Source organism: Martes martes (assembly GCF_963455335.1).
Source record: "Martes martes genome assembly, chromosome: 17".
NCBI lineage: Eukaryota > Metazoa > Chordata > Mammalia > Carnivora > Mustelidae > Martes > Martes martes.
In genome coordinates, this window is record NC_137905.1 from 14,216,847 (window position 1) to 14,230,011 (window position 13,165).

At 39.2% G+C, this 13,165-nt stretch overlaps 1 protein-coding gene across 1 annotated transcript in view; it reads right to left on the reverse strand.

The window, feature by feature from the left end:
* PHLPP2 (PH domain and leucine rich repeat protein phosphatase 2) overlaps positions 1 to 13,165 on the reverse strand; it is a gene marked incomplete at its 5' end in the record, with an annotated part of 74,496 nt that overhangs the window by 51,743 nt on the left and 9,588 nt on the right. Inside the window, one exon of the mRNA XM_080828021.1 lies at positions 3,838 to 3,971. Coding sequence (XP_080684147.1) covers positions 3,838 to 3,971 — 134 coding nt within the window. The remainder of the gene's footprint in view (positions 1 to 3,837; positions 3,972 to 13,165) is intronic.

The following is a 13,165-nucleotide window of genomic DNA, read 5'->3' on the forward strand; positions in this document are numbered from 1 at the left end:
AGCTTCTCCCCTTCTCTCTCTCTGTCTGCCTCTCTGCCTACTTGTAATCTCTCTCTGTGTGTCAAATAAATAAATAAAATCTTTAAAAAAAAGAAAGAAAGGAAGAAAGAAAATGTTTAGGCTGGGACTTATACTACCTGAGCCATAGAGCCCCAGAATTACAACTTCACTAGTAAATCACACCTTCTAGACTCCTTTTCCTCATACACAAATAAAGAGTTCATTAATGTGCTCTCTTAATCTCTGTGACTGATCATGCTACCTACTCATCTTTAGGCAATTATGTTATTTCCACAGCTTTTATCATGAATTTGCACTGAGCCAGTCATTCCACTAACTCACTTTTCCCCAGAACTCCCTTTCCAGCAACACTACTAACGAACATTTGCATAATGGCTGCTTGGGGTATGGGGTACCTTTTAGATCCAGCAAGCACAGCAACATTAACTGGTTTGAACTTAGGCCTTTATGACCCTGGCCTCATTAACACTAGATGCTAACTAAGCTAACTCACCAAAGACACTATATATAAAATATTTAAAGCTGATTACTAAGCTATTTGCTTCTAAGAGAACATTTCAGATATTTTTTCTTCTCCTAACAGTGGTTGTCTTGGGATTCAGGAACTGAGTGGATAGAGGAACAAGATAAGAGGGAAGCATACTTTTTGTGATCGTTTAAAGACACGTCCACAAATTCTTCGCCAGTTCTCTCTCCAAGAGGTGGGGCCTAATTTCCCTCTCTAGAGGGTGCGCTGTATATGGTGGCTCACTTCGACTAAACAGAAGGTGGTAATAATGTAGGTGACCTATGAGGCTCGATCACAAAAAATACTGAGGCCTCCGTGTGTGTGTGTGTGTGTGTGTGTGTGTCTATGTGTGTGCGCGTGTGCACACGTGTGCATGTCTGTCTCATCACTGACAGAGCTAGTTGCCTAATCAGGAAGACATTCAGGCAGCCTTAGAAAGAGATCTATAAAGTGAAAAACTGAGACATCCTATGAAAGCTGGGTACCAGCTACTGAGACGTACCAGCAGCCGTTTGAGTGAGCCACGCTAGAAGTGGTTCTTTCAGCCCCAGTCAAGCCACTGGATGACTATACCTTCAACAAAAAGACTGACTACAATTTCATGCAACCCAAACCGGAACCATCCAACTAAATTACTCCTAGATTTTTGACACACACAAACTATATAATAAATACTTATTATCATTTTAAGTCACAAAGTTTTCTTTTTTTAAGTTTATTTATGTTTTTTAGTAATCTCTACACCCAGTGTGAGCAGCATGTTCTACCAACTGAGCCACCCAGGCGCCCCCTAAGTTACTAAGTTGCTCTTTTTTTAAGATTTTATTTATTTATTTTAGAGAAAGAGCACATGACTCAGGGGAGGGGCCGAGGGAGAGGAAGAGACTCTCAAGCTGACTCCACACTGAGCCTGGAGCCCCATGCAGGGCTGGAACTCACAACCCTGAGATCATGACCTGAGCCAAAACCAAGAGTTGGACACTTAACCAACTCAGCCACCTGGGCACTCCCAAAAGTTACTAAATTTTGAGGTACTTCATTACACAGACAAGAGATAATACATACATATATATATATATATATATATATGTATATATATATATATAAAACTTTTGGTTTTGGTGCTGTTTATACATATTTTCTAGTTTCAAAAATAATTAGCTTTAAAAAACCTCTTTCCCAAACATACTTTTCTCACTCAAATTATACTAGCTTCTCTAAATTAATAGAGCCCATTTTTGGAAATGTTCTCTGTTAAAGACCCCCTCCCCTCAAAAACACGGTAAGAACTACAAACTGGTACTCTTTCAGACTCTACTAGAAATATTTTCTTAGGGGTATATGAAGATCCTGGGCATGCTATCATGCTCATCAGGTGGTGGCAAAAGATTACTGTATTAGGGCCAATACTCCTGCAATATACAACTGGGTGCAATGCAATCTCAGTGGTTCAAAAGGAGCTCACTGACAGTTTCAGGCTCAACGCTCACCTTAGAATAAAACATATAAACAGAACTCATGTTCAACCACAATCACAAAAGGAACATGTTACCTGCTCCAAGTTGTTCTCTTTTTTAACCCAAGTTTTATAGGTTTAAATGGGCTGTGCTCCTCAAATTAATCTAAAGAACTTTCCTCTTTCATTCTTTTTTTTTTTTTTAAAGGGGGGGGGGGTGGTGGGAAGAGGGAGAGGCAGAGAGAATATTCTAAGCAGGCTCCATGCCTAGCGTGGAACCCGACACAGGGCTCAATCTCACAACCCTGAGATCATGGCCTGAGCCAAAATCAAGAGATGGACCCAGGCATCCCATGGATTTTTCCTATTCAATGTCAATCTAGCAACTATTTTCCTTTCATGAACTAGCAATGAAGACAAAGTAATTGAAATAAAATAAAACAAAACCAACTTTCAAGGAATATGTCACAAAATAGTGTTATGATGAAAAATTAAACATAAAATCTTTTGTGAAGTGCACTAAATAAAGCTGTCTTGTGACATTATGTCACAAGAGTTATATCATGAAGTATACAGAGGGGCACCTGGCTGGCTCCGTCAGTAGACCATGACACTCTAAATCTCGAGTGGTAAGTTCAAGCCCACACTGGGTATAGAGATTACTTAAAAATAAACATCAGCCAAAAAAAAAACAACAACAAAAAAAGAAGTATACAGAAATTTAATCGACACTTTCAGGAATGAGAGCAGGGAATTTCAGTAAATGACTTTGCCTACTATACACTAATCATTCAGTTATTAGTTCAATTGTTTGATAAGTGGGTCATACTAATTCACATTTTTCAAAATCACTAGGTGTTAAATGGCTCTGTCACTTAATAGCTGTATGACCTCGAACAAGCTGTTTAACTTCCCTGCCTCAGATTTCTCATCTGTTGAAGAAGATAATAGTTCCTATGGCATAAGGTGGTTGTAATAAACCAGGTAATTCACAACCATAAAATCACACAGTAATACTCACACAATAGTACTCAACAGTCGTAGTATTAGTAGACTATGTATATTTGGAAAGCAATATTCAGAAAGTATTTAGTTTTAATAAGTCTAATTTTATTATTGAAGTGATCAGGTGAAAAACAGATGATGAGGGGAAAAATGCACCAAAAGAGAAACAAGAGTTAAAGAAATCCTAGATTTCAAGCCCACTAAATTTAATAATATATAGGGGCGCCTGGGTGGCTCAGTGGGTTAAGCCTCTGCCTTCGGCTCAGGTCATGATCCCAGGGTCCTGGGATCAAGCCCCACGTCGGGCTCTCTGCTCAGCGGGGAGCCCGATTCCCTCTCTCTCTGCCTGCCTCTCTGCCTACTTGTGATCTCTCTCTGTCAAATAAATAAATCTTTAAAAAAAAATTTAATAATATATAGATTTGACAAATGTATTCATCAAATGTCAAGTCATATCTGATAATGACCACCTAGCTCTCAACATTCTTGAGCTATCCAGAACTCCATGGTTTTTATAAGCCACCCGAAAGTAAAACTGATACTGAAAAGCATAATTCGATCAAAATTCTGACAAAGAAATAAAATGATTTTAGTTTTAAGTCAGCAAAAACACTAGAACAAGAAGAACAAAAATAAAGATGGGAAGGTGTTTTGGCTAATACTTCTAAGTCTCCCTTAACTACAACTCACCTTCTTCTTTTTGTTGTTTTTTTTAATTACACTAGTTAAAAATGGCTTAAAAACACCTTTTGTTAAAATGCTTTTAAAAAGCTGAAGACAGAGAGGGGCACAAATGATCAACTAAAAGCAATTAAACACATTCAGAAAGCCACGGATGAATTCTTACCACCATAAAATCGAAGCATACAGCCAAGGTCAGGATCTGTTGCCTCCTCCTGTATACGCACAGGGTCATCAAATCCCAGCCTGGATAAGTAATCATACACAATCTGAAGAGGTCGTTCAGTAGGTTCCAGTCTCCTGCTTACACAATTCAAAAGAGAAGTATTTAGTAAGAAATAAAAATGCTTCATTTAATATTTACAATCTTTTAATATGTTCTAGATTTTTACTTCTGTGTCAAGATTTTCTTTAATATCGTATGACACAACTAATCTAAACAGGAAGTGCTCAGAGGTTTTGGTCTCAGGACCCCTCTTTAGTCTTTGAGGACCCCCATATACCAGTAGGTATACCCCATGGGGTATACATGGGGTATACCTACTGGTATTTACTCAGTGAGGAGCTCAAATTAATGATTTCCAAATAACGGGGATGCCTAAATGGTTCAGTCGTTTGAGCTGCCCACATAATCAGAGATGCAGTCTTTGAATTGCCTACTGTGTCTCAGGAACTATGTTTTCCACTGGCTTCAGAGATGATTCTTGCATAAAAATTAGGAGTGAATAATTCGCCAGAAATCATTCTACCATGTGGTCCCAAATGAAAGCTAAATTAAAGTCAGAATGTCTAGTAATTATTTGTGGCCTCTGGTGACACTGCACATTTTAAATCATATAGACCTAAAACACTTAAAATATGTAAATATTAAAATTTTTAGGGGCACCTGGGTGGCTCAGTCATTAAGCCTCCGCCTTCAGCTCAGGTCATGGTCCCAGTGTCCTGGGACTGGGCCCTGCATCAGGCTCCCTGCTCAGCGGGAAAGCCTGCTTCTTCTCTCCCACTCCCCCTGCTTGTGTTCCCTCTCTCACCATGTCTCTGTCAAATGAACAAATAATATCTTTAAAAATATATATATGTATATATATAAAACAAAAATCTTCCACGCATATTTTGATAGAAGGGGCTACATCAGTAATAACACAAGACAGCCTTTTTACAATTGTTTTATCAGAAAGCAAATAGTTATAAATCAATACAGTCACTAAGAGTATAGGCTCCAAAAGTCAGACTGCCTGGGTTTAGTCTTAGTTCTGCCATTTATTTATCAGCTGCATGCCCTTGGACAATTTATTCAACCTGTCTTAAATTCCTCATCACTATAATGGGAATACAATAGTACTTAACTCAGAGTTGTTATTAAATATATTTACTTACAAGATATTATATAGTAACTAAAGTGTTCCGCAAAACATCTTATATATAATAGTGTTTAATAACACACTGAAGACTTACTCAAAAAAATTCTTAGAATCTTAATTTTAAATTAGAAGTTTTATTTAATTAGAATAAAAACAGAATATCTCCCCCATCTGAAACAACAACCAAGAAACAAGTATAGGAAACCACATGTGTGCTCAAAAGGTCTTGAAGAGGAGCGCCTGGGTAGCTCAGTGGGGTAAGCATCTGCCTTTGGCTCGTCATGATCTCAGGGTCCCAGGAGTCAGGCTCCCTGCTCAGCAGGGAGTCTGCTTCTCCCTCTCCCTTTGTTCCTCTCCCTACTCATGTTCATGCTATCTCCTTTCTCTCTCTCATAAAAAAATTAAATCTTTTAAAGGACCATTCGTCTTTATGTCTTAAAAGGATTCTGTTCAGAAAACTTAAGGAGCATCTGGCTGGCTCAGTCAGCAGAGGGTGTGATACTTGACCTCAGGGCCATGAGTTTGAGTCCCATATTGCGTGTAGAGATTACTTAAAAATAAAATCTTTAAAAAAAAGGGGGGGGGCACCTGGGTGGTTCAGTTGGTTAAGCTTCTGACTTCAGCTCAGGTCATTATCCAGGGTCCTGGGATTGAGCCTTGCATGAGGCTCCCCCTCAGCAGGGAGTCTGCTTCTCCCTCTCCCTCTGCCTCTGCCTCTCCCCCTCCTTGGGCTCTCTCTGTCTCAAATGAATAAATAAAATCTTTAAAATAAATAAATAAATAGAAAACTTAAGAATTGTATTAATTACATGAAACATGATACACCTCCCATCCCTGCAAAAAGATATGAAGGACATCTGTGTTTTATGGTGAAAGGAGTAGAAAATACTGTTGGCAGTAAGATTTAAGTAAAACTAACATGAAAATAGTAATACTACAAAGCTGAATGTAAACAACTACCAAAATTGTAGAGACTACTTTTAGGCAACAGGCCTCAGCAATGGAAACTTGAGCAAGGCAAAAGGGCCCACAGCCACTACCAAGCTGACACTAACAGGCTCTCATTAAGCCACAGGCCCTGATCGACCATAGTCACTTACAAGCAGACATAGTTCTTAAGATCACCAAAAAAGGTAAAATTCCATACGTCTCATATTCCCTCATTCCAACCTATAACTACAACTTCTGTCTATCACCTGTGGCAGTCTCTCCTTTGCTGTCCTGCCTACTACTTCACTGCAGCGCACTCAATGAACTTCTCCCTCTTTTGCTCTGCCTTTCGTGACTTCTTTCACTGGCCACCAGCCCCCACCCAATCAGAACAGCCCACAAAAAAAGATAATTTAGGAATGTAAATCATACTGATGAGCACAAAAACGCAAAAATAAAACAACTACTTGGCCCCTCCTGACTGCTCAGTGCAGACTTTTATCCATAAACTCAGAACTACTACATGAGGTATGACCAAGAACTAAAACCCTACAAAGACAAATAAATACTGAATTTAATAGAAACAAAAAATTAACTTTTCAGAATAAAAACATCATCGATTACAACCAATCTCTAGTCAAACAAAATAAAAATTCACAAAGGATTATAGCGATATTAAGCACTTTCCCAGTACAGTGGTAGAATTCTTCTAAGGAGGATGTATTGTAAGAGGGACTTTTTTTAAGATTTTTTTTTTAATTTTTTTAAAGATTTTATTTATTTATTTTTCAGAGAGAGAGCGAGAGTGAGAAAGTGAGCGAGCACAAGCAGGGGGAGTGGCAGGCAGAGGGAGAAGCAGGCTCCCCACTGAGCAGAGAGCCCGACGAGGGACTCAGTCCCGGGATCCCGGGATCATGACCTGAGCCGAAGGCAGACATTTAACTGACTGAGCCACCCAGGCGTCCCTGTAAAAGGGACTTCTTATAAGCTGTATTCTGGAGTGGTCAATTAGCCATGTAACCTGAACACTGAAGGATTAACTTGAAGACAAAGGCATAAAGAGCTATCTCTCTCTTCCAGTGTCAAGAAGGATTAGACTTATTCTGGATCACTCCAAAGAATGGAATTAGGAACAATGAAAAGCTGCAAAGGTAAACCTGGATCAAAAATGAGGAAGAACTTCAACAATTAGAGATGACCAATAATGAAAGAGACTGACTCTCAAAATAGCTCATGGAAGGCTAGGGAGCCACCTGTCACAGAAATTTTAGATAAGAGTCTCCTGAAAGAATCAGGCTGAGGCACATTTGGGTGGCTCAGTCAGTTACGTGTCCGACTCTCAATCTCAGCTAAAGTCTTGATCTCAGGGTTGTGAGTTCAGACTCTACACTGGGCTCCACGATGTGTGTGGAGCCTACTTAAAAAAATAAAAAAATAAAAATTAAAGGGGTGGCTGGGTGGCACAGTGGGTTAAAGCCTCTGCCTTCAGCTTAGGTCATGATCTCAGGGTCCTGGGATCGAGCCCCACATCGGGCTCTCTGCTCAGCAGGGAGCCTGCTTCCCCCCCCCACCTCCCCCCCCCGCCATCTCTGCCTGCCTCTCTGCTTACTTGTGATCTCTGTCTTCAAGTAAATAAACAAAATCTTTTTAAAAATAAATAAATAAATAAAAATAAAAATTAAAGAATCAGATTGGGCCAGATGATCTTTAGGGTCTTTCAGAACTCAAGGGTCTATGAGGCATCCAAGATACCCTCCTAATATAAACATAAATTCTACCTGAATCCTGCTATTATTTTTAGATACAGAGTTCAATGTACTTAAGTACCATAATTCCATATAATGATCACATAGCCAGGACCAAGAAATGATATATTCAGGCTAAATCTCACCAGCTCCATTTTTCAGTTTCTGTCTAGAAAATCAAGAGAAATGCAAACATCCTAATTCTGCATTTTTTACATGATCAAATTTCCTTCCAAAAGGGGCTCTGTAGACTTTGAAACCCTGTTTATACATTCCCACCTAAAGAAAGTCATGATCCTGGGGACTTGGGATCAAGTCCCTGCATTGGGCTCCGTGGTTGGCAGGGAGCCCATTTCTCCCTCTCCCACTCTCCCTGATTGCGCTCTCTCTCATTCTGTCAAATAAATAAATAAATAAATAAAAGAACAACAACAACTCAGTCTCTAGCTACCTATAGAGGTAAAATCTGCAAATGTTAAGATCAATAATACAGATAATAATAATACAAACAGCAATACTAAGGATACTTCAATGAATGTCTACTCCATGCCTGACTCTATGCTGAAAAGTGCTTAACGTTTTATAAAGTTATGTCTGCTTTGCAAATAAGGAAAGTGAGATTCAGAATCACACAATGAGTACATAGTGGCATCAAGGTGTTCTGGTTTCATTACAAATCCTAGTTTCTTTTGGGTAAACCACATTATTTTATATAGTTAAAATAATTTATGCAGAAGAGAGCTCAAAACACTTCATATGTTAACTTACACCAAAGAACCTAAAGAGTTATGTTTTAAAATTATTGTATTCTAGGCTATGGGGTACCTGGGTGGCTCAGTGGGTTAAAACCTCTGCCTTCGGCTCAGGTCATGATCTCAGGGTCCTGGGATCAAGCCCTATGTCAGGCTCTGCTCAGCAGAGAGCCGGCTTCCTCTTCTCTCTGCCTGCCTCTCTACCTACTTGTGCTCTCTGTCAAATAAATAAATAAAATCTTTTTAAAAAAATTATTGTATTCCAGGCTAATACATCATTTGAAAGATACACTACCTTTGTGTGCATCACTGTATAATACAGAATCTTACACTAGTCTTCCATCCCTGATTCTTGGGGGTAGATTCTAAAGCCTTGGAATTTCCTGAATAATAGGAGCGTCTTAGTCATTCTTGAGCCCCTGGCATCACCCCTCACAGATGAGATGACTCAAGACGCGGGCTGGTCACCATAAAGACCAACCAAGTGAAGAAAAGGCTGGAGTCTGGAGCTAGCCTGACTGTAGGGAAGGAAGACATGGCTGGAGATTAAAGGCCAAGCATGAGGTCAATGAACCAATCAAGCCTACCCAATGAAATGCTAATAAAAACTGTACTGAAGTTCCATGGAACTTTCTGGTAAGTGACAAGAGGAGACGTGGTGAGAGGATGACAAGGGTGAGGGCATGAAAGTTCTATGTTCATGACCCTCCCAGACCTCCCTCACCCTATGTGTCTCTTTATTTGGCTAGTTCTGATTTGTATCCTTTATTATCCTTTACTAAAACTGTAATCATAAGTAGAACACGTTCTTGAGTCTGAATCATTCTATTATTATTAAACCTAAAAGGGTCATGGGAACTCCCAAATTTATATCCAGTTGGTTAGAAGTGTGGCTAGAATCTGAAGGGCAGTCTTACTGTGGACCATGGCCTTTAACTTGTGAAGTGTGTGAAAAGTCTGGGTGGTTAGTACCAGAATTGTACTGCAGTAAACCAAATGGTATCATAATAACCATTATGAAAGAAAAAAACATTGCCAATTAAACTATGACCCATCAACAACTATAGAACACAAGCTGATTTCAGCAGTATTATGATGTAAAAACAAAAACAAAACAAAAATGAATTACTTAATGTATAACAGATAATTTTTAAGTTTTAAAATAGCACAGAAAAATGAAGCAAAAAACAAAACTAATCTTTTCCTTCCTCAGCAGTAATCAGCTCAGTATGTATCCTGAAAGAGAACTGTTCACACTACTTTTACAACACCAAAATATGGTAAACAAGATTTTAGTGACCTGTACAAGGTCACCCAGCAAGTCAGTGACAGAAAAGTAATTAGAAGGCAGGATCCCAAACCGAAAGGGTATTTTCTGTTATAAACATCTTACTGCCTCCTAACTTATCTTAAAAAAGATAGTCTATCAAACACAGAAATCTTACTCAATTTGATGACTAAGAATAAAAGTAAATATATGATCATGAGCCAAGGGGCACTCCACTTTGACATAAATGATCTTGTTACAACTTTTCAGGCAGAAGGCAATGCCTACACTAAACTTCACTAGTGAGTCAGTTCTCACTTAAACAGTTCAATAAAAAAGACAAACCAAGTGTCATCATGTAAGAGCAATGGAATGGGACAGCGGCAGACCAGGTAGCAGCCAGAACGTGCTATCCACCAGCCCTCTCCGGGCCTCAGTTTCACATTTATGAAACAAAGGGAAATGCTCTCAGTTATTCCCACTAGGAAGTTATTGGTCTTTTGGGCAAGACCATTCTTGGTTGTACAAGTCTATCCCGCATATTGAGGACATTAAGCCTTTCTGGCCCTTCCCCTTAAATGCTGGTAACTCCCCCTAGTAGTTCTGACAACCAGCAAACCCTGCCCCACATATATTTCCAAATGAAGAGGGCAGGGAGGGGGGGTCGTTAAGTTGGGTACACTTTGTTTCCCTAGTAGATGATCTCTTTCAGGTTCCTTCAAGTGCTACAATTCTATAAATTAGTAATCCTTCAGTTTTACTGAAGTGACAAATCTGTGACTGAAAAAAGTATGGAAAGAAGGAAGTCATGGATGATTTAGAAAAAACACACTGTAATTTTTGACCCAGCAATCCCATTTCTAGCATGGAGCCTAGGGAGATCAACAATATAAGGATTCTGGGGTGTCTGGGTGGCTCAGTAGTTAAGCGTCTGCCTTCAGCTCAGGTCATGGTCCCAGGGTCCTGGGCTTGAGCCCCGCTTCGCTTTGGGCTCTCCGCTCGGCAGGAGGCCTGCTTCTCCCTCTCCCACTCCCCCTGCTTGTGTTCCCTCTCTTGCTGTGTCTCTCTCTGTCAAATAAATAAATAAAATCTTAAAAACAAAACAATATAAGGATTCATAAGCCAAGGTTTAGTCACCACAACACCACTTCTAAGAGTTGAGTGATTTGAAACAACCCAAGTAGGTAACACTCACTGGGCACTTACTGGGTGTCACAGACTGGGTGACAGACATAAACACTTTATTTCCTTTCCACTCTAAGTGAAGCACATCACTTAGGAGCTTAATACACAATCTCAGGCCCCATCCCAGACCTTCTGAATCAGAATCTGTATCTTAACAAGCTCCCAGGTGAACATTAGAGTTTAAAAAGCACTACTTTACAAGTATTAATTTATTTGATCTTCATAAGGTGTAATTAATTTTCATCATGACAGCTCTATAATGTAAATACAGTCATCCTCCATTTTACACATTAGTAAATTAAGGCATAGAGAGCATCATACAACTTCCATAGTGACTGTCAGAGCCAGGATTTGAACCCACACACTCTGGTTCCAGAATCCAGGCTCTAAATCATCATTGCCTATTATTTCTCAATTTTTAAACAAGTTAAGTAGCATTTCTGTAAAATGTAATTTCCTGTAGACATTAAAACCGAGGTCTAAGCTCATTAAGTGACCCACCCTGAAATAACCATAGGCCCTAAATGAACAATTACAACCAGGCACAGTTCCTAAGATCAACAAAAAAGGGAAAATTCCATTTGTTCCCATACTCACTCCACCCTATACCTGTGGCCCCTCAACACTTGTGGCAGACAGCCTCTCCATTGCTAGTCTGCTCACTGCTTCCTTGCAGTGTATTCAATAAACTTTTATCTCTTTTATTCTGCTTGGGGTGAATTCTTTCACCACCAGCACTGCCGGCCTCTACCTGATCTGAGTGCCCCACATTTGGTGCCCCCCCGACACCCCACAAGTGATCTTAGGTGAGAGGCTGAACCTTTTTAAGCCTCATTTTCTTGATCGATGAAATGAAAATAGTACCTACCTCCCAAGATCATTGTGAGGATTAAATGAGGTACTCTACAAAAAGCACAAGCACTGAAGATTATTTCTCTTTATATTTTTTCATTTGCCAAAATTTCTACAGTGACTACCTGTTACAATTCAGTAAAGAGAAAAAAAAAAAAAAAAGATAGCACCTGAGATTGTCAACTATCTCACAGGCTATTAAAAAGAAAGTACCTATTCCTCTGATTAGATAACAGAAGACTGAACTCAAGCAGTAACAGCTGAGTAAGATATCTAAAAAAAATCTTTAAGTATGATTAAATAGCACCATTTCCTCTCCAGGAGGGCCTTTCCTCGAACAAAGTCCACCACCTACTTTCAGTGAGACATTCCAGCTGCCTGGCAGTACCTGCCTGACCTTGAACAGGTCACTGGACCTCTTGCAAAGCCTCACTTTTCCTCATCTGAAAGAAAGGATGCTACCACCCTTGGATCTATTGTGAGGATTTAATGAGAATATGTACGTAGAGAACTAAGCACAGTGGACTGGCAAAACAAAGTGTGATGTCAGCCGGATGCATCATTCTTTGGCTGAGTGACACCTCTTAAGCTGCTCCAAGCAATGAAAACATACTCATTCTTTCCAATGGCAGTTCAATAGTATTTTCATTATTTTCTAACCAATTAGATCTACGAAGAGCTATTTCATTACAAAATTATCAAGGCCACTCTCCATTTTAAGTAATTTCGATTCACTAAAGTATATTATTTCACATGTGGATTCTTCACTACACAACCAGTAGAAGCAAACTAATTCAGGTGGGGGTTTCTCCACATTTCTAGCATCTCTCTATACAAATACATTAGTATACAACTGAGTAGGTCTTAGGCTTAAACACACAAACTCCATCAATCACTACCAGCTATAATGTAGGTCAAGGCTTTCCACCTGATAAAATTAGATCAGAATCAGTGTTAAGATTTAGAAAAGCCTAAGGATCACCCAGTCTGATCCTTTCGTTTTGCAAATGGATTTAGGAAATGTAGTTAACTAGTGAACAACGAAAACATTCAAATGCTAATCTACTTTTTCAGGAATTAGTCCAAATCCTAAAAGGAATACATAGTAAACCTCGTTTTAGACTTTTAAAATGATATCAATTTTTAGCTCAGCTGAAGGTGTTACTATTATTACCACATTCTGAGGTGTAAGTGGGAGCTTCCTTTCTCACTTTCAAGAGTACTGAGTCTACAGCTCTGAATTGTTTCAAGACATTTATTTATTACAGGGAAGAGGGAGGAGAGAAAGGTCAGGCACTTTAAACTCTTATTTGACATCTAATTCAAAGAACTAATAGTCATTTTCTTTTTAATTGAAGCAAAGAGTTCATAAGCACAGTAAAAGATTCTATGAGAATACTCT